This window comes from Notamacropus eugenii, chromosome 2, assembly GCF_028372415.1.
Source record: "Notamacropus eugenii isolate mMacEug1 chromosome 2, mMacEug1.pri_v2, whole genome shotgun sequence".
In the NCBI taxonomy this organism is placed as follows: domain Eukaryota; kingdom Metazoa; phylum Chordata; class Mammalia; order Diprotodontia; family Macropodidae; genus Notamacropus; species Notamacropus eugenii.
This window is the reverse complement of record NC_092873.1, coordinates 84,456,342-84,474,749: the sequence shown is the minus strand read 5'-3', so window position 1 is coordinate 84,474,749 and position 18,408 is coordinate 84,456,342. Positions and strand designations below refer to the sequence as shown.

The window sequence follows — 18,408 nt, the reverse complement described above, 5'->3', positions numbered from 1 at the left end:
GCCTGTAACTCTACTAAAGCTCAGAATTCTGTACCTCGAGCATTCCACCAGCTTCAACCACAGTGAGCTAAGAGTATAGAGGCCTCTCTAAGTCTGACCCCAATATATGCCTTTCTTGTTTTCCTACTATTCTTGTGTTCTCCAGCTAAATAAGTTCTGTGGTGAGGCTGCCAAGCCATATACCGTCTCTTCCCTTATCTGTACATAATAAGGGAGAAGAGTACTATTCCATGCTGCAGTGTAATTGGCTATGGACACTTCATATTCTGTAGGTTGAGTTCAAAATCTCTCTATCAGGAAGGGGTGGGTTGGGAAAGGATTAGTATTCTTAGTCATTCCCTTGGTCATTTGTCTTTCAAGGTCTTGTGCATGTGCCTCACATGCCATGTTCTCAGATCATCCCCATCAACAATTTGTGTTAATCTGTTAGAAACTGTTCCATGCTACAGAAGAAACAGGGATCAGGTGCTTATCGGAGTTTTATTGCCCCTAATTATGGTAGCTGGGTTAGTTACCAGGCTTGGTTCCCCATCTCTATAAAACTTGATTTCACAGGACATGAAAGGTGAAGTTTGCATTTCCTCTCTCAGAAGACAATACATGCAATACATGTTGCAGCCAGCTACCTTTTTAGACATGACTAATGAGTTGATGTGTTTTGCTTAATTGTAATTATTTGATACAAGGAAGGAGCAGGATGGAGAGCAGACAATAGTAATGAACTACATGGCTGGCCAGACTCAAGTAGTCATTAATGATTCGGTCACTTTGGCTAGAGCTGGATTGTTCCAGGGATCTTTGCCCCTAATTCTATTCCACATCTGCAATCCCATTTAGCCAATCACTACTCTAAAATCCCTGGAAACTGAGAAACTGTAACAACTCTGATATAAGAGATGAGACCTTTTCTGTATAAAAAAAGTTGATGAGGTATCTTTGGTGTCGCCACTCTGTCTAGGGTACTGCCCATCCCACAGCCCATCTTGCTGGTGTTTCAACCCCCAAAAGCTACTTAGGAAGTTATCATCCTATCCCTTCCATGACCTCACCTGAGACTATTATAAGCTTCTCCTATGCTGTCCAAATATCTGATGGAGAACACATTTAAGTCATAGCTCCAAAGACACACAGAACCCAGATCTCTGGGGGCTGGGAATAAGGTCATTCAAAAAACCTCATGAGGATATGTAAGGTCTATGAGTGAGCCATTTCTCTCCTCTGTGCTATGTTGGTTAGCTTACCACAAAATCATTCATTTAGAAAGCAATTGCTAACTCCAGGAAATGAAATGAACATAAATATTTGAGCAACTACCATTTTCCAACTATTTCTTCAGAACCAAAGTTACACTATCATCATACTATATGAGGGAAAGGAGGAATTTGTAGGTTTAGTCTGGAAAATAAGTTTCACGAGATCTGTTTCCAATTATCTGTATGTGGAAGAAAGGTTAGACTTGTTCTGGTTTGCCCCAAACGATAGGACCAGGAGCAATAGATGGAAAATATGCAGGCAAATTCAGCTGTAATACAAGGGGAAACTGCCTAAGAACTAGAGCTGTCTAATTGAGGAATGGGTCACCTTGGAGAGTGGTGGCTTTCCTTTCCCTGCAGATCCTCAATCTTTGAGAAGCCAAGTGTTGGCTTCTCAAGGCTAGAGTACAGAATTCCTTATTTGGTGATTTCTGTGCCTCTATAGATGAGCCACCTTGTTGTAGAGGTGAAGGCAACATAGACATCTTATCCACTGATAAGGAGATAACAGAAGTTTGGCAGAACTGACGGCAACCTCTCCATTGGACTATCACAGACCTCCATTTTTCCATCAAGTTGAAGACAAGCTCATATGTGGCTACAAACTCTACAATATCCTTCCCTAACTCCTTATATTTCCCCAGTACATTAGTAATTTATTTGATCTGTGAAAACTTTGTCCAAGGAAATTGGGACATATTTCCTGTCTTCCTGCCTTTACTTACATCATTCCCTATGCCTGGGACAGCTTCACCCAGATATCTCTACCAAGAAATCTTTCCCTTGATATCGGAATATTGGGCCTCTTTATGTTCTATTGTACTCGTATTTGTGTGCATACCCCTCACTCGGCTGAGGGCAGGGATTATAATCTGTGTTGTCTTTGAATCTGCTCTAGATACATATATATGGCACTTCAAAACTGCCTGTTGAATCTAACCTTGTTTTTCTCAAGGACTGGCACACTGCAAAGACATACTGAATGAATCTCTTGCTCCCTTAATTATTTCTTCATAGGACCACGAGTCTCTCCTTAGAAGAAACTAGGTGCCAAAATGGATAGAGCCTTGGGCCTGCAATCAGGAAAGACTTGGGTTCAAATCCAGCCTTACATCATTTAATAGCTGTGAGAACCTGGGCAAATCACTTAACCTTTCTGCCTCAGTTTTCTCAAATGAAAGGGGTAATAATAGGCCCCCGAAAGATTGTTGAATCATGTAAGTAGTGCTTAGCATAGTACCTGGCACATAGCAGACACTTAAAATGCTTGTTTCCTTCCTTCCAATGACTTTCTATCATACTTAAAACATAAATAGGTCTACCCTATTCTCAAAAAAAATTCACTTAGCTGTGCTGGTTTTTTCTGGTTAACTATCTATTTTCTCTCATTCCCTTTTTAAAACTTTCTACCTTTGGCTTCTGGTTTTGAGCCAACTTCTAACTTATCCCTCCTGAGTCCTCTACTTCTTCTGCTTCCTGATTGTGAAATCGTCCCATTTGTTCATCCCCAAGTCTTTTGCTCATTTACTAATCTACTTACTACTAGAGATGTCATCCCAATCCCATGACTCCAACTATTACCTCCATACAGATAACTCCAACTTCATTTACCTATCGGATATTTCCATTTTGCTGTTCAGCATTGCCTCAAAATTCACAACTACAATATTTCTCCCCAAACCAGCTCTCCCTACCTAACCTATCCTATTTCCATCAGCAGCACTATGGTTGACCCAATTACACTTTGCCCCTATATCCAAGTCTCTCTCATCTAACCCTTGCTCAGTGAAATTATATAAAGCACTTCTTAAACTTTAGGTGCTACACAATGTTAGCTGTTATTATTAAGACCATCCTCTTTATTCCCTTTACAACCATCCTGCTTCAGGGACTTAAAATACTACACACGTCTAACCAATTCCTAACTCAAATTTCTTAACCCTCTAATTCACTTTACATACAAGTTACAGTAAATCCAAAGTCCTTAAGTCAGGCACTGAGTGCCCTTCTTGGCATATTATTCTTATGACAGTTCTTCACCTTAGTGAAATTTAGCTTTCTCAGTTATCTCCCTAACACTCTTGTTCAGTCATTCCTTTTTCTTCCCATCCTTCAAAGGCCACCTCCTCACACCATGTAGCACAGTGGCAAAATCACTGAATGTGAAGTCAGAGGTTCTGGGTTCTAATTCTACTGCTGCTACTTTCTACCTATGTGACTGCCCAAGTTACTTAACTTCCCCTAACCTGCTTCTTCAAGAGGAAAGTGAGGGCCTTTGGATTAGATGATGTCCAAGGCCCCTTTGGGTCTCAAGTAATGATCCTATGATCCAAAGTCTTCATATAGCCCAGAATTCTCTCTTCTGTATTCCTAGTTATCACTGCCCATACCACTCAACTGACACTCATTCTCTTTCATCTCATGTTGTCAAGCTGAATGTCTTGCACACAGGTACTTGTGTGCTGAATTGTCTTTCCAGATAAATCATTAGCCTGACAAGACCAAATTGTATATTTCTGTCTTCTAGTATTATAGACATACTAGATGATCAATAAATACTGTTGGTTCACAACAGCAAATTTTCTTGGTTGTCAAGTGATCTTGTTTCAGGCCCAAGTTATTCTATCTTCCAGCCACAGGAGGGCAGCATGTGATCAGTCCTGATAACATGCTAGCAACACTCTCAACACCAAAAACCCCATAAATAAAAACAAGTGATGGCAATTCACTCTCCTTTATTCCCTGCCCTGGCAAACCAAGGGACAAAGTTCAGCAGCATTCCTTCCCTGCCCCCCAAATCCACAAATACAAGAGAATGTAGGCACCAGCAGCAAACAGGCTCCATCCCCTCTAAAGACCATGATCCCTGTGAATATTCGCCTTCATCTCTGGAATGCACCTGGAGGCTCCTGTCAGGATTCTATGTGTCAATCAGACCAAAAAAATAAAACTGGATCACTCCTCAAAGTAGTGCTGGCAGTTGGAACCAAAGCTATTATGCCCATAACTTGGGTCCCTATAAATTATATGTATCAACTAGACCAAATCCTGTTGTGACTGAGGGAAGTGGCACAACATCACAGACACAGTCAGAGAAGAGAAGCTCCCAGTCCACAGCCCCTATTCTGCATCAGATGGGCTACACAGGCCGTCGGGTAAAGTGGTGGTGCAAAGCTTATTTGAAACAGAGGTGGAGGCTGGTGAACAAAGTTTCCTTATCAGTATTGTCAGTTCAATGACACATCATAGTAGCAACAGTTTCTCCACCTACACTGTAGGTTCCTAGTCTGTCTGTGCATCAGTTAAGATGATGGTCTTCTTGGCACAGCAGGCAAAGCCTCACCTCCGGATGTCTCAGTGGTTGTTGTACTGGTTGATGATGAGCCCTTATCTTGCAAATGGTGAGTGACAGGGAAAGGGAACATCCAGGCCACATGGGCTACTTAGCTAGAGGAGCTTACAGGAGGAAATCTCACTCACGAGGTCGATTCACCATGACCTCACCCAGGGCCTCCAGCACCTCCCTCTTGTAGTCCTCGAAGTCACCGTCAATTTGGCTAACACTCTGTTCCTCTACCACCCAAAGCTGGCAGTTGGTTTCTGTGATTAGCCGGGCATCATGACTGACAACAATCACAGCTTTTGAAAAAGGTGAAAGAAAAAAATTAATCAGGACAATGCAGGAAAGAGAAGTTAGATCTCTGTAGGAAACAGGAAGTGGAAGGCAAAACACTTGAAAGGAACTTGCTAGAGTAAGGAAAGTAGGGTTGTATTAAATTGACTTACCTCCCTTGTATTCATTGATGGCCTCTCCCAAAGCATCAATAGACTCTATATCCAAGTTGTTGGTTGGTTCATCCTGTGAGAGAAGCAGGAGAGGATCCCATGGCTTAGTACTCCTAACTTCTATCCATTCCTTTTCCTCTTGTCCTCAAGTCCCCTTCCCTTCCATCTTTAATTCACTTACCAGGATGAGGACATCTGGTTCACGACAGGCCAGCTCAGCAAACACTACTCGGGCTTTTTGTCCACCTTGGGCAAGAAAAAATGGGAGTTAGAGAAGATAACACCTTCATTTTCCTCAGAATTGTCTAAAATCTTAAAAACCTGGTTCCCAGTATTTGGATTATGTAAATCAGGTTTGTCTTGGCCTTTCTCCTAGAAGGTACCTGAGAGCTTGCAGATCTGGATGGTATGGGCATGGCTCTCTAGACCAAATCGGCCCAGACACTTTCGGGCATCCTGATAAGGCAGGTTGAAGCCCCGTTGTAAGTACTCGGTGGCTGTCTCTTCCATGCGCAACTGCTCCGCATACTGCTGGTTGAAGAAGCCAATTTTCTACCAAAGGAAGAAAATATAGTCAGAAAGGAATAGCATTTCCTCCACCAGCTTTCCTAGTCCAGGGTCTCCAGAGCAAACTTACCAGCCGATGATTCTTCCTCATCTCTCCTTGAGTCTGCACAGAAAAGTAGAGGAGGTAATTAAGAAGGAGCAGATAACAGGGAAGATATATATCCTAACTTCTCAAGGCAGACAAATACCAGAGGCACACTGGGAATGGATAGAGAAAGGAGCACAAAAACTCACTTATCTTCCAAGATAACTGGCTGAGATCAATTAAAAGAAGAGTGCACTAGGGGAGGGGTCAGGAGAAACAGGCTCCAACCAGGTTGAGACTTACAGTATAACCTTTCAAATCCTCTATCTGAAGAAGCACAGAAGGAAAGTTTGGAGGATGTGGTTGTTCTTCATGATGTTAACTAATCATAACATTTTAGAACGAGAAGGGCCCTTAAAAATACAATTTGGTCTGACCCCTTAGTTTAACAGAGGGAGCTAAGGCTCAGATAATTGAGGTGACCTGACCAGGACTGCAAAGTTGGGAAGAGTCCAGACCCTCTAAGTTGTAGACCAGGTTCCATCCACTACACTAGTTGGTTTTTTAAATTAATTTGTTTTTTTAAAATATGTATTTAAACATCACAAAACAACAAGCAACTCCATGTTATACAAAATAAAAAGAAAAATGTATGAAACCATGAGTCTATGACACTTGCTTTTTATAAAAAAAAAAAGAATTCCACACAATGTTTTAAAAACCATCCTGCTTTCCAGTGCTTCCTTCTAAACATTCTTCTGGTTCTCTTCTGTGCATTTTAAATGTTTCAACAGCACTTTTTTTGGTATTCACTATTACTAGCTCCTCCTCCTCCCTGAACTCTCCTCTTCCCATTAAAAACAGAGGGAAATAACCTCTGTAACAAATACAGGGACCATGTCCAAACCTGAGTGCCTTTTTGTGAACCTTCTCTCTTAGTCAGGCAGTACTTCATCAAGGATTCTCTGGAGATTAGGTTGGTCACTTCTTTGATCAAAGTTCTTGACTCTTTCAAGAGTCTACAATGCTAATCTCAAGTTTTTTCTCCTAAACATTCCTAAATTTTCCTCACTAACCTATTATGATGACCTGTAAATGTTTCTAAGTATTTCCTGCAACTTTCTTATCTGTGTAATTCAAAGTAATGGGTTACATAAATCATGATTTGTTTCCTGTTATGTATTCTACTATTGGGATGTGCCATGGGGTCTAGAGCAGCTACGCACAATGATATAAAGGTAAAGAGTTCAAGCAAAGAGGGAGGGTGATAAAAGAGTCCAGGTGGACTTCCAAACTGTCTTTACCTAAGAATGCTGTTGGAAGAGAGGGAAAGGATATTAAAGACTTGTTGGTTCAAGAGATAAGAGAAAGGGGTTAAGGCCAAAGGGACAATCTGGTCATTTAATGGCAAAAGAGCAGAATATAATGTTCAGCAAAATTATACACATAGTTATATGAACAAATAGTTCTCAAAAAAAAGACTTGCCAATTAACAACCAAATCACTAATAATAAATGTTAAATCCGAATAACCCTTAGGTTTCACCTCATACCCTGCAAATTAGCAAAAATGATAAGCTACAATGATAGTCACTGTTGTGAGAAATAGGAACACTGGTGCACTGTTGGTGGAGCTGTGAATCAGTACATTCTGGAAAGCAATTTGGAATTATGTAAATAAAGTGACTAACATGTTCATATCTTTTGATCCAGAGATTCCATTATTAGCCTTTATCCCAGAGGCCATCGATAAGAAGAATGTTCCTATATACACCAAAATATTTACAGCAATACTTGTAGTGAAAAGAAACAATTAGAAACTAAGTAAATGCCTACTGACTGTGAAATGGCCAAGCAAATTGTGGTTCATAAATACTGGAATATTACTGTGCTATTAGAAATGATAACCGTAATGGATACAAAGAAGCACAGAAAACTCTATCTGAATTAATGCAAAGTGAATTAGAGTCAAGAAAACAATATACGTAATAACAACAATGTAAACCAAACCACCCAAAAAATCAAAAGCCAAAGTTGCAAAATGATAAACAAGAAGTAAGGCTCAAAAAGAAGGGATGGGCAAAGATACTCCCACTCTCATTCCTCTGCCAAAGTAGAAGGTCCACAAGGGGTGTATATCACATATATTTTCAGACTTTGTCAATGTACCGCTCGTTAGAGGATGGCTCTCTGGGAGAAGTAAGGGAAAGGATACTGGAGGGACATTATGGAGATGTAAAAAAACTGAATAAAAACATTAAAAAAAGCTAACGTGATCTTTTCATGTTTGGTATCTTATTTCTAGGGAAAATAAGATGATTACAAACATCTAGAGCAGAGAATTATTACAATTATTATTGCTCAGGACAAGCAAGAAGTGAACTGGGAGAATAAATCATTGTTTAACACACTATATTCTAGAAGCAGCTTATATGAGGTACAGCAGCTACTTCTGAGGAGAGGACGCACTTTAATAAAACTTTAACAGAAGAGGAGCTAGGCAGCAGAACCAGGATTACGAAAGCCTTTAAATTAAAGGCATTTCCCATTGTCTGGAAAGGGCCATCTCTCCCCAGTCAAGTAAGGTCTCCTAAAGAATACTGGGAGGGGAAAGCTAACAGCTAAAACCCAAGAAAAGAAAAGAAAGAAGGGTGGGGGAAAGGGGGAAAGAGGGGGAAAGAGAGAGAGAGAGAGAGAGAGAGAGAGAAAGTGCGTGCGTGTGTGTGTGTGTGTGTGTGTGTGTGTGTGTGTGTGTGTGTGTGTGAGAGATGGGGCATAACACTTGCCATTAGTTGGGGAGTGAGGGAAGAAGGGAATAACTGCTATCAAATCTGACTTATGGGAGAAAAGGGAAGAAAGAGGTTATAGGGATGGTGGCAGTGGAGGGGATAGTTAGTTCTAAGCAAACAATATTCTCTATTAGTACAAAAATTTTCCTAGGAAACAGTAATAATTACTACAACGGGTACAACTTCCTTGGGTGAGGGCAGAAATATGAGGTTGGATTTGGCTCTTAGGGAGCTGTGCATCCAGTAGTAGAGAACCCTGGGAACAGAGACTGCTGTTCACGGGGGAAAGGTGGTCCTGATGCCAGGTCCCCTCCACTCTACAATTGAACATCCTTATTTATATCTCTTCCAAGGGTAAATTCTAGAGTTTCACACACTAATCATACCATTAAGTCATACTGAACTCCCTTAGTTTCCCCCTTAAAGATTAAAATGAGAGCTAGAAAGGGCTAAGCCAATAGGAGATGGGAATCCCCAAACTTACTGGAACCAGCTTTCCTGTGAGCAGAAGCAGCAGCGTACTCTTCCCCACACCATTGGGACCTACTATGCAGACTGGAGGAGAATAAAAAAAAAATTCCTAGGGTCATTTTCCTTTGCTTCCCAATTCTATTCCCACACAACCCTTAACTACTCATCTCCTTCTACTCACTCCTTGAGTCCATGTCAATTCCAAAGTCCAGGTTCTTGAAGAGTGGCTTCTGTCCCTCATAGCCAAACGTTACACCTAGAATAAGAAAGAGGATATGGTTAGATTGGTCCCAGGGTTCCTCATCAATTTCCATGGCCTACAAAAAGAATGAATTAGCCTTATCTTGGGGCAAATTCTTGGGCAGGAAAAAAGATTTAAGAATTGTTTTGCTTAACTGGTTTTTTTTGTTACAAGGAAAGAACCTACTTGGGGAGAAGTGCTGAATTATTATTGACTGGGGTCTATGACATTTATGGTTTGTTCATGACGGTTTAAAATACCAAAAGCCCAAATAAAGCAAAACAAAACAAGAGGAGGTAAAAATGGCACTGGGAAAGGAATAGGGCTGGAGGTGAGTGTGGAGGCAGTCAGGAAGGTTTAGGGATATGTATACATATCCAAGCCCTGCCCTACAGGCTCTCCACTAACCATGCAATCCCAGCACAGGGGGGCTGAGTGGTGGGGGGTCAGGGAAAGTGAATCGCACAGTGTATTCCTTTGGTCGCTTCAAAAGCTCAGGTGCCTCTTGTGCCTCCTCATCCTGGTTCTTCCGCCGGCATTTCTGCTGCTTCCGGGTCAGGGCCTCCTTTGTTTGCTTCTCCTGGGGAGGTAGGGGATGGAGGCAGATATCATGCAATCTGCATGAATCAGACCCCAGGGACTGCTGCGCTATATCTCCTCCCCCCATCCTGGAACAGAGTTGAAAGGGTATGGATCCTCAAGGGTCCTGGCTCTTTAAGGAAAGCTCCCTAGTTAGAGTTGCTCCATGGAACATACTAGTCCCAAAAGTCTTGTGCCATCCTGCCCCTGCCCGTGTCTCACCGCCTGCTTGGTGGACTTGCCCCCAGCCTTGAGCTCTTTCAACTTCTTTTCCTGCTTCTCATATTGCTTCAAAAGCTCTTTCTGCTTCTGCTGGTACATCTTTTTGAAGGTCACTAAGACAGGAACGGAAAGCAATCACCAACAGTTGCCCTCTGCCCTCCTGCCCACTTTTCCACTCCTTTTAGTGTGCTAGAAACCCCTAGGTGAACGCCCTCCTCATTCCCCACTTACTATAGTTGCCCCTATAGTAATGGAGTCTTTGGGCATCCAGGTGGATAATATCAGTACAAACATCATCCAGGAAGCCCTGGTCGTGGGATACAATCAGCAGCGTCTTCCGCCAGCCCTGAAGATAGCTTTGTTTGGGGGGGAAGAGAAAGGAAGTGGGGAAGCTTGTCAACGTTCAAAATAAAGAGGAGAATTCAAGGGAAAAGGTGAAATTTGGAGCTATCGTAGAAAGATGTTTGTTTTGGGAAGGTGTCAGGGGAACTAAAAAAATGTTTGGGATCTGGGCGAAGTAAAGAGGGAAGACAAATCAATGTATCATAGTAAAGGAATCACAGGAAGCAGTTGAGCAGAAAAGCTAGGATGGAAGGTGACTCACTTGTTGAGCCAGATGACAGCATTGAGGTCCAGATGGTTGGTGGGCTCATCTAACATCAGCAATGTAGGCTCCATGAAAAGTGCCCTATAAAATGGAGTAGAAAAGAGCTTTGGAGGGAGGAAAAAAACGTCCTCTTTTACTGCTGACCTAAGACATCCTTTGGTCTCCTTTAAAAAAATTGAGGAATGGGAGGTGGGAGTGGGAGAAACCTAGGGCATTTACCCAATGCCCTACCTTTCAAATGTTCTGCTAAAGAGTTGTTGCTCAGTTGTTTCAGTCGTGTCTGACTCTTTCTGATCTCATTTGGGGTTTTCTTGGCAGAGACACTGAAGCAGTTTGCCATTTCCTTCTCCAGCTCATTTTACAGATGAGGAAACTGAAGCAAACAGGGTTAAGTGACTTGCCTAGATTCTTACAGGTAATAAGTGTCTGAGGTCACATTTGAACCCAGGAAATTGGATCTTCCTGACTCCAAGCCTGACACTATCCCCTGTGCCACCTAGCTGCCCTCTGCTAGAGGATAAGATACAAAAAGGCTACCAAAAGCAGAATAAAGAAAAATTTAGGAACTCAACTGTTCCAACAAGTAGTGAATGTCAAAGGAATTACCTCTTTTGTAACACATCTGGATGGTCCCTGGAGATGATGGAAAGTAAAAACTGGGGAAAGGACACTGTGGAATTGGTGGGATAAGCTCTACCTGGCTAAGGAGACTCGCATACGCCAGCCCCCAGAAAACTTCTGTGTGGGTCGATTCTGCATCTCAGGGTCAAAACCTAGACCAGCAAGGATCCGTCGTGCTTTAGCCTCTGCTGCAGCAGCTCCCATGGCTCGAAGTTCTTCATACACCTGGAAGAAAGGTAAAAGGACAATGGTGATCCTAAATCTTGAACTGCTTAATGGGTCTGCTAGAACACACATGGCCTACTCTCTATATACAGGCAGCCCTAGATCATGCTTCACATCCTACACCACTACCCAATCATGCCAAATGACTCCTCGTTTTCCCTTGGCTTCTCAAAACCCAATACTCTTCCCAGGTCACCACTCCTTATGTTTAATCTCCCCCTACTAGAATGTATGTTCCTTGAGAGCAGGGACTCTTACTTTTGTACTTTTAACCCATTTTTAGCATAGTGCTTGACACATAATAAGTACTTCTCATTCACTCATTCCTTCGTTAACACAGCCCGATGAAGAGCCTCCAAGTCCCTGAATGTCTTCCTGTGTTCTATTCAACCCTCTGCCGGATGTCCTTGTCCCCTGTATGGTCTTCACCTTCTCAAGCCTCTCTGCTGCGGCATCATCTCCCTGCTCCAGCTTTCCCTGGAGCTTCTTCTCCTCTTCCAGTAGCTTCAGTCGCTTGGTATCAGCACGAAGCACAGCCTGCACAGCTGGGGTCTCATCTGCTACTACCTCTGGGGTGGGAAGAAGGTTTGTGGTTCTTAAGATTGCAACCCAGCCTCCACAGCTCTCCACTCCCAAGACACCCATACCCACACCCCTTTCTCCTACTCTTTCTCTTGGTTTGTCACCCTAGAGGGCTCTCTTGGCTTTCCCCAAGTTCTGCCTGGTTCTTCCCACATGCTTCTCTTTCCTCAATTCAGTACATCTGGTTTTCTCCTCTTCCAAATTCCTATCTATTCTTCCTCCTCTTCCTCTCCCCCTTACATCAGGCCAATATCCCCTCACTACCCACACAGCTGCCTCTGTATCTACTCCTCCATATAGTCCACCCTCCTCACTTCCAAATTATTCCATCCTCCCTGCCCTTCCCAATATCACTTTCTCCCTACCTTGCTCACAAAGCAACACATCTATATTGGGAGGGATGCTAAGAGCTCGATTGGCAATGTGTTTGAGCAGCGTGGTCTTGCCCTTACTGAAGGAAAAAAGCAGTCAGAACAAGACTTATGACCAAAACTCTTCTACCAATGACCATTCCCTCTCCTCACCCATTGGGTCCCACTAGGCCATAGCGGCGGCCAGCCACAATGTACAGATCTGCATTGACGAAGAGCTCCTTGCCATGGGCTGAGATGCTAAACTTCTCCAGCTGGGAACAGGAGAGGAGAGAAGAGAGAAAAAATTGTCACTACTTTGCCTTGCTGGGATAACTGTACCACACCTCCCATAACAAGTAAGGAGTAATAATCTTTTTCCTGATCTCAGTTCCCCATTGTTTTCAAAGGCAGTCAACCTATATGTTTCACACCTTCTGGAACAAGCTGATTTAAAACATAACTGTTCTAAATAAGTCTTATCCCTCTCTCTCTGCTTCAGGTCCCACCTTGATGTCAGAGGCATTCTCCAGCATGGCCTGGCGGGAAGACACTTCAGCCTGGGACACTGAGAAATCACTTTGAGCAGCACTGGCTGCTTTCAATGTGGCTACTTGTCTTTCATACTCCTTCTATAGCCAGAAAAAAAAAAATGAATTTAGACACAATCCAATCCCACCCCACCCCCAACCACAGGCATATAACTCTGGTGATATGGCCCAATTTGTTTCTTCCTTCAGCTAGATCCTATACAGTCTCCAAAAACTTTAAGTTTCTTTTCTTCCTAACTTCCATTTGCTCTAGAAATTCAAACATATGGTTTCTCATCCCAACTTCTTTCAGGAACCCAGGTATTATGTCTGCCTGTCCCTTCCCCCACCTGTTTCTTCAGCTTCTTTTTCTCCTTCTTGCTGAGATGAGCATAGGGATCATCTGCTCTGGCTTCACCCTCTTCTTCTTCATCCCCTTCTCCTTCCTCTTCTGAGCCCTGTGGGAATGGACGAAAAATAAGAAACCAAAGTTTTCCTTCCAGGACTCAACTTTCATGATCTCCTTCCCAGCCATAATCCTACTTCCCTCAAGGACCTAGGAATCTGGCATTCAGCTCTCTCCTCTGGCACTCCTTCACAATTAGTGAGTACTGGAATTCAACAATAATGTGTGTTCATCCTTCGTTGCTGAAGAAGACCATGCCATCAGAGAAATAATGACATGGCTTGTACTTGACTTTGTTTTGAGTGAGGGAGGGCTATGCAGCCTCACTTCTCCTCCAGAGTCATCTGAATCCACTGACCAGATATTCATCAGGATGACTGGAGACGCCCAGGATGAGGCAATTGGGGTTAAGTGATTTTCCCAAGGTCACACAGCTAGTGAGTGTCAAGTGTCTGAGGTGAGATTTGAACTCAGGTCCTCCTGACTCCTGCACTAGTGCTCTATCCACTGCACCACCTAGCTGCCCCTTCAACAATTATGATGTGTGCAGCAAAGGCACTGAGTTTGGTGCAAGGAATGCAAAGACAAAAACAACAATCAACAATCAAAAAGCTTACATTTAAAAAACAAACAGAAAGAAATAAAAGTTAACTTGGAGAGGGCAAAGTTATTAGACACTGAGAGTATCAAAAAAGACTTCAAAGAAACAGACTATCTGGTATCACCTGGAATAGAACCTCAAAGATGTCTCTGGTTTTCTCACATACCTTTACTTTATCAATTTCTGACCAAAGTAAGGAAAAGACGAAATTGGTGCCATGGGACTACATAATACCTGGTATCTAACGTGGGTATACAGTAAATTAGAGAGAAATCAAGGATGGACAAATGAACGATCTAAGGAGGTTTTATCACCCCATAAATCATAACACCATATATGCTTTGAGCTGGAAGGGATGTGACAGATCAAGTCAAACCCTCTTATTTTAAAGATGAAGTAACTGAGGCCCAGAAAGGAGAAGTGATTGCTCAGGTCAACATCGGTGGTAAGTAAGAGACAAGAATTTGAACTTAGTTTCTCTATTTCAAACTCTGAATCTTTTATACTGTTCCATATTGCATCTCTTATGACAATCATCAGTGTCATCCCAGAGATCCAGTCCCCTTGATCTCTTTTACCAAATCCCATCAGCAATGCCCTCTTTCCTTCATGAAGCACCTGGGTACCTGGTCTTTTAACTCCATACCTGTTCCACTTTCTTGAGTTTATCCTTCCCCCCTCTGGAAAGTTCCTTTTCTTTGGACATTTCTTCTTCTTTCTCTTCATCATCCAAAGCAGCAAATTTATTCTGGGACTAATAAGTAAAGTACACTAGTTTCAGCAGGTGAAATTCCTGACTGCTCTTACCAACATTCCCAAAGACTTTTCCTTACCTTCACTTTCCCTTTTGACTTCTCTTCCTTCCCCTTTCTGACATTCTGCTCAAGCTGCTGCTCCTGGGAAACAGCCTGAGAAGAATGGCAAAGATTCAGCTACAGATTGCCTACTGCTGTAAAAACTGAAACTACCAACATTTTCATAGTCTCTTTAAGGAAGAGATAAAATAAAAGAACCAGAAGACTGTTCGATGACCCAGAAGTTTCAACACTAGTTAGACTTAGGCCATGAGTAAAACATACGAACATGCAGGAACGCAAGTACAAACTCTACGTGAACACAGAGAGATGTGATATAAGAAAAGAAAGCTTTCTTTGGGAAAATGTGTCCAAAAAGTTGGATATGGATTTCAGAAGATTACACAAGATCACATATGTAGAACTGGAAGTTACTTCGGAAGTAACTAGTTCCTCATTTTAGAGAGGAGGAAGCAGGCCCAGAGGGATGAAGTGATTTGCTCAAAACCAACCACACTGTAAATGACAGAGGCTGGATTTGAATTTAAGTCCTCTGACTCTAAATCTACTGCTCTTTCCACTGTACCAAGAAGCTTCTCTTCCTATTGAGGTTAGAACTCCAGTCATGGGGAAAAGGGACATGAAAGGTGGATGCTAAGGGATATTGACTGTAATGGATGGGCTGTGCTTGGTGAATAGTGAAAAGACGAAGTACAAAAAAACAGAAGCCTGGTAAATAGAAGGCTTTGCTGGCTGTTATGAATTTAGATTTTACTGAACAAAAGGAGCTACTGAACCAAAAAGTGACAAGATTAAGAATGGCATTTGAGAAAGGCTGTTTTGGCTATGTATACAAAACAGGTTCAAACAAGAACTAAAAGCACAAAGTAATAGCAACGTAGATAGGAGCTAGAATATTACACCTGATGAAAGCAGAAAAGAAATGAACAATTTTACAGACATAAATCTGGCATAATTCAAAACTGTGTAGAAGAGAGCTATTCCTACCCACCTTATTGATTCGATTTTTCTCTGGCTTAGCAGGTTTTGATGGTTGTTCCTCCTCCTCTTCTTCCTCTTCCTCACTCTGGTCCTGTATCAGGGCAGCGAACACATTACCACCCTAGGGAACGGAAGAGTACAAGTGAGAAAATGAAATCCATAACTTGTCTCTTATCCGAGAATTCCATCCACCACATGGAGTGGCTTACCTTGTTTTTCTTCCCACCTCGAGGTACAGGGACAGGCACTGAAATGACAGAAGGAAAGATAAATGGGAAAGAGAAGTAGAGTGCCTGACCTTGCAATTTCCTACAAGAAATCTGGTCCTCTTATCCCACTCTTTTTTGGGGATCTCTGTATAGGGTTCCCACTTTCTCACCTTCATCCTCCTCATCACTGGCTGGCACAGAGAGTTTCTTGAGCCTTTCCATAAGTTCCTTCTCTTCCCCATCATCATCATCATCATCCTTCTTTCGTCGCCCTTTCCGGTTGTCTCGCTTTTTCTTCTGCTGCTGTTGCTGCTAAAGGCATGTGGGACTAGTCAAATAAAACCTAGGCCCTTCATCTACCCTTCCCTCATACATCTCCACACCTGTCAACGTGGACAATCACTGGTATGGATGATGGACCTCTGATACCTCTGGTTCTATAATTCTCATCATAACATACCTGCTGCTGCTCTTTTTCTTTCACTGTCTTTGCTTCCTCTTCTTCCTCTCCTGTGTGCTTTTCCTCTATAGCCAATTCCTTAAAGAACTAGGAAATAAGAAGAGATGAGGGGAATTTGGAGTAAAGTTACAGCCCAAACTGATTCAATTAAGTTTTGGATATCCTTTCCACTTTCCCTTCTTGCCTTTGTGTTGTCCCTTGCCCCTCCACATCTAGTCATTTACCTCATAGGTCTGTCAACAATTTCATTTACTATCTCTAATTTTTCTCCTAGTCCCCAATTTTCTCACCGTCTTTTTGGTCTTCTTGTCCTTCTTTCCTTTCTTGACAACCTTATCTGGAGAAAAAAGTAAATAAATACCTTTATCTTTCCATCTTTAATCCTCGGAGACATCCAAATTTGCCCAGTTAAAAGTTCCCTAAGATCAGCAAAAGTCTATTTTCCTCCAAGAACTGGGCCATAAAGAAGCCAGCCCAGCTCCTGGGTCTCTTTCCCAGCCCAGGCAGATGAGGCCATTTTACCTCTCCAAAGAAACTGGAGAGAGAAACTACTTCAATCTGGCCTAATCTCAGGGCTACCACTAGAGCTCCCCCACACACACCTTTTTGTATGCGTAAACTTGATGTAAGACCATAGATTTATAATTGCAAGAGACCCAGAAGCTATACAGCCCCTCTCCACCTCAGGCTTTGTTTTACAGATCTCAAGACTCAGAGAGATTAAGTGACCTGCCCATGATCATACAACTAGCAAATATTCCAGGCACTGTACTATGGTTTTGGGAATCAAAAACGGGTGTTTTGCCTAAAAGATCCAGTCTTCATGCAGGGCCCAGGGAGAGAAACTGAGACCCTGCCTTTCCCAGGCTTATTGATAACTGATTAGAGAGATCATAGTGTCCACAATACGGAGCACAGAGAAAAGGCCAGGGAGATGAAAAGCAAAGGGAACACCCATTTTTCCATCTATTTTTCCACACAGACACACCCTTTTTTGCCCACTACCCGCCTCCGTGCTACTTATGCTCATGCCACCCTAAACTTTCAGAGTCCTGGGACCCACTTCCCAGGCTCCCAGCAGGCCAGCTGCCGAGCCCGCGCACGCGCAATGCCTCCACCCCCCACCCCACCTCCACCCCCCCCCCCCCGGTCGCATGTTCCCCGACAGAAGTCAGGCTAGGGTTCTGCCTCGGGCCCGCTTTCCCCCCTCTCCCCCTTCGGACGCGTGCTGGCTCCCCTTGGTCTCGCCTCTACTGATCCATCTCTCTCACCAGCGGAGTTCGCTCTCTCTGAGTCCCCAACCCACTCCGGTTCAAGTGGCTGCTGCTTCCCCGCCTTCGGCATTTCGGCGACAGTTAAGACTATTCCGGCTGCGGCTAACTCCACTTCCGCTTCCGGTGTCTGGGGGGCGGGCTAAATAATCCACGAGATTCTATAGGGTAGAAACGAGGCGACCCGGACATGGTCCTGCGCTCTCCGAAGCACGCGACGGCCAGCCAGTCTGGTACCAGGCAGTCTGAAGAGCGCCCGAGCCGGGGAGGCGGGGTCTGCCAAGCGTCTTTATAGCTTTTACGAGGCTTGGAGTCCCGGCCAGGGTCATCCAGCGTGATTCATGGGCGCTATGGCTAGTCGGAAGGCCTAATAAAGATGAGTTCAGGTGCCGCAGCCTGCTTTCTAAGGGGGCGCAAATACAATTTCGGGGGCTGGTTTCTGGAGCTGGCACCCCCTCATTCTGACTTCGAACTGGAAAAGCACCTAGCCCGGGCCAGGGTAGTACACCGTAGGGCAATGCCCACACCAGAGGGATGTCCTGCGTCGGGGGAGAGGTCTTTCTGCCCCAAGCGATCGCGCTGGCATACTGGGCGACAGCGCCGCTCACCGCGTGTTGTCTCAGAGGTCGCTGAATCAGGTTTTGCATGCTGGCTCTAACATCTATGTGACTTTAAGGAAGTAAGAGTCACCCTGGGCCTCAGTTTCCTCTTCAGTAAAAAGGCAAATGGCGTGGGGAGAGACTAGAGAACCTTCTAGTTTCTTTCCAACTCTAAATGTGTGAAATTATGCCCTAGATCTTAAGGACCCAACAGTTCAG

At 43.5% G+C, this 18,408-nt stretch overlaps 1 protein-coding gene across 2 annotated transcripts; it reads right to left on the bottom strand.

Annotated features, from left to right (window-relative positions):
• Window positions 1–3,971: 3,971 nt before the first annotated feature.
• On the bottom strand, window positions 3,972–17,848 carry ABCF1 (ATP binding cassette subfamily F member 1). Of its 2 annotated transcripts, none has more exons than XM_072641578.1 (25): window positions 17,591–17,848; window positions 16,610–16,656; window positions 16,320–16,406; window positions 16,030–16,171; window positions 15,860–15,897; window positions 15,661–15,771; window positions 14,688–14,762; window positions 14,501–14,608; window positions 13,198–13,305; window positions 12,827–12,949; window positions 12,492–12,592; window positions 12,333–12,418; window positions 11,815–11,954; window positions 11,237–11,385; window positions 10,537–10,620; window positions 10,164–10,288; window positions 9,933–10,045; window positions 9,540–9,711; window positions 9,072–9,146; window positions 8,904–8,974; window positions 5,677–5,709; window positions 5,423–5,591; window positions 5,221–5,285; window positions 5,040–5,112; window positions 3,972–4,892 (listed from the first exon to the last, which is right to left on the bottom strand). In XM_072641578.1, the coding sequence occupies exons 1-25, from the start codon at window positions 17,661–17,663 to the stop codon at window positions 4,726–4,728; spliced, it is 2,535 nt and encodes an 844-aa protein (XP_072497679.1). In that variant the 5' UTR covers window positions 17,664–17,848; the 3' UTR covers window positions 3,972–4,725. The 2 variants fall into 2 exon arrangements, with proteins under 2 accessions (XP_072497679.1, XP_072497680.1); XM_072641579.1 differs by having other exon boundaries at window positions 16,030–16,168.
• Between the last annotated feature and the right edge of the window lie 560 nt (window positions 17,849–18,408).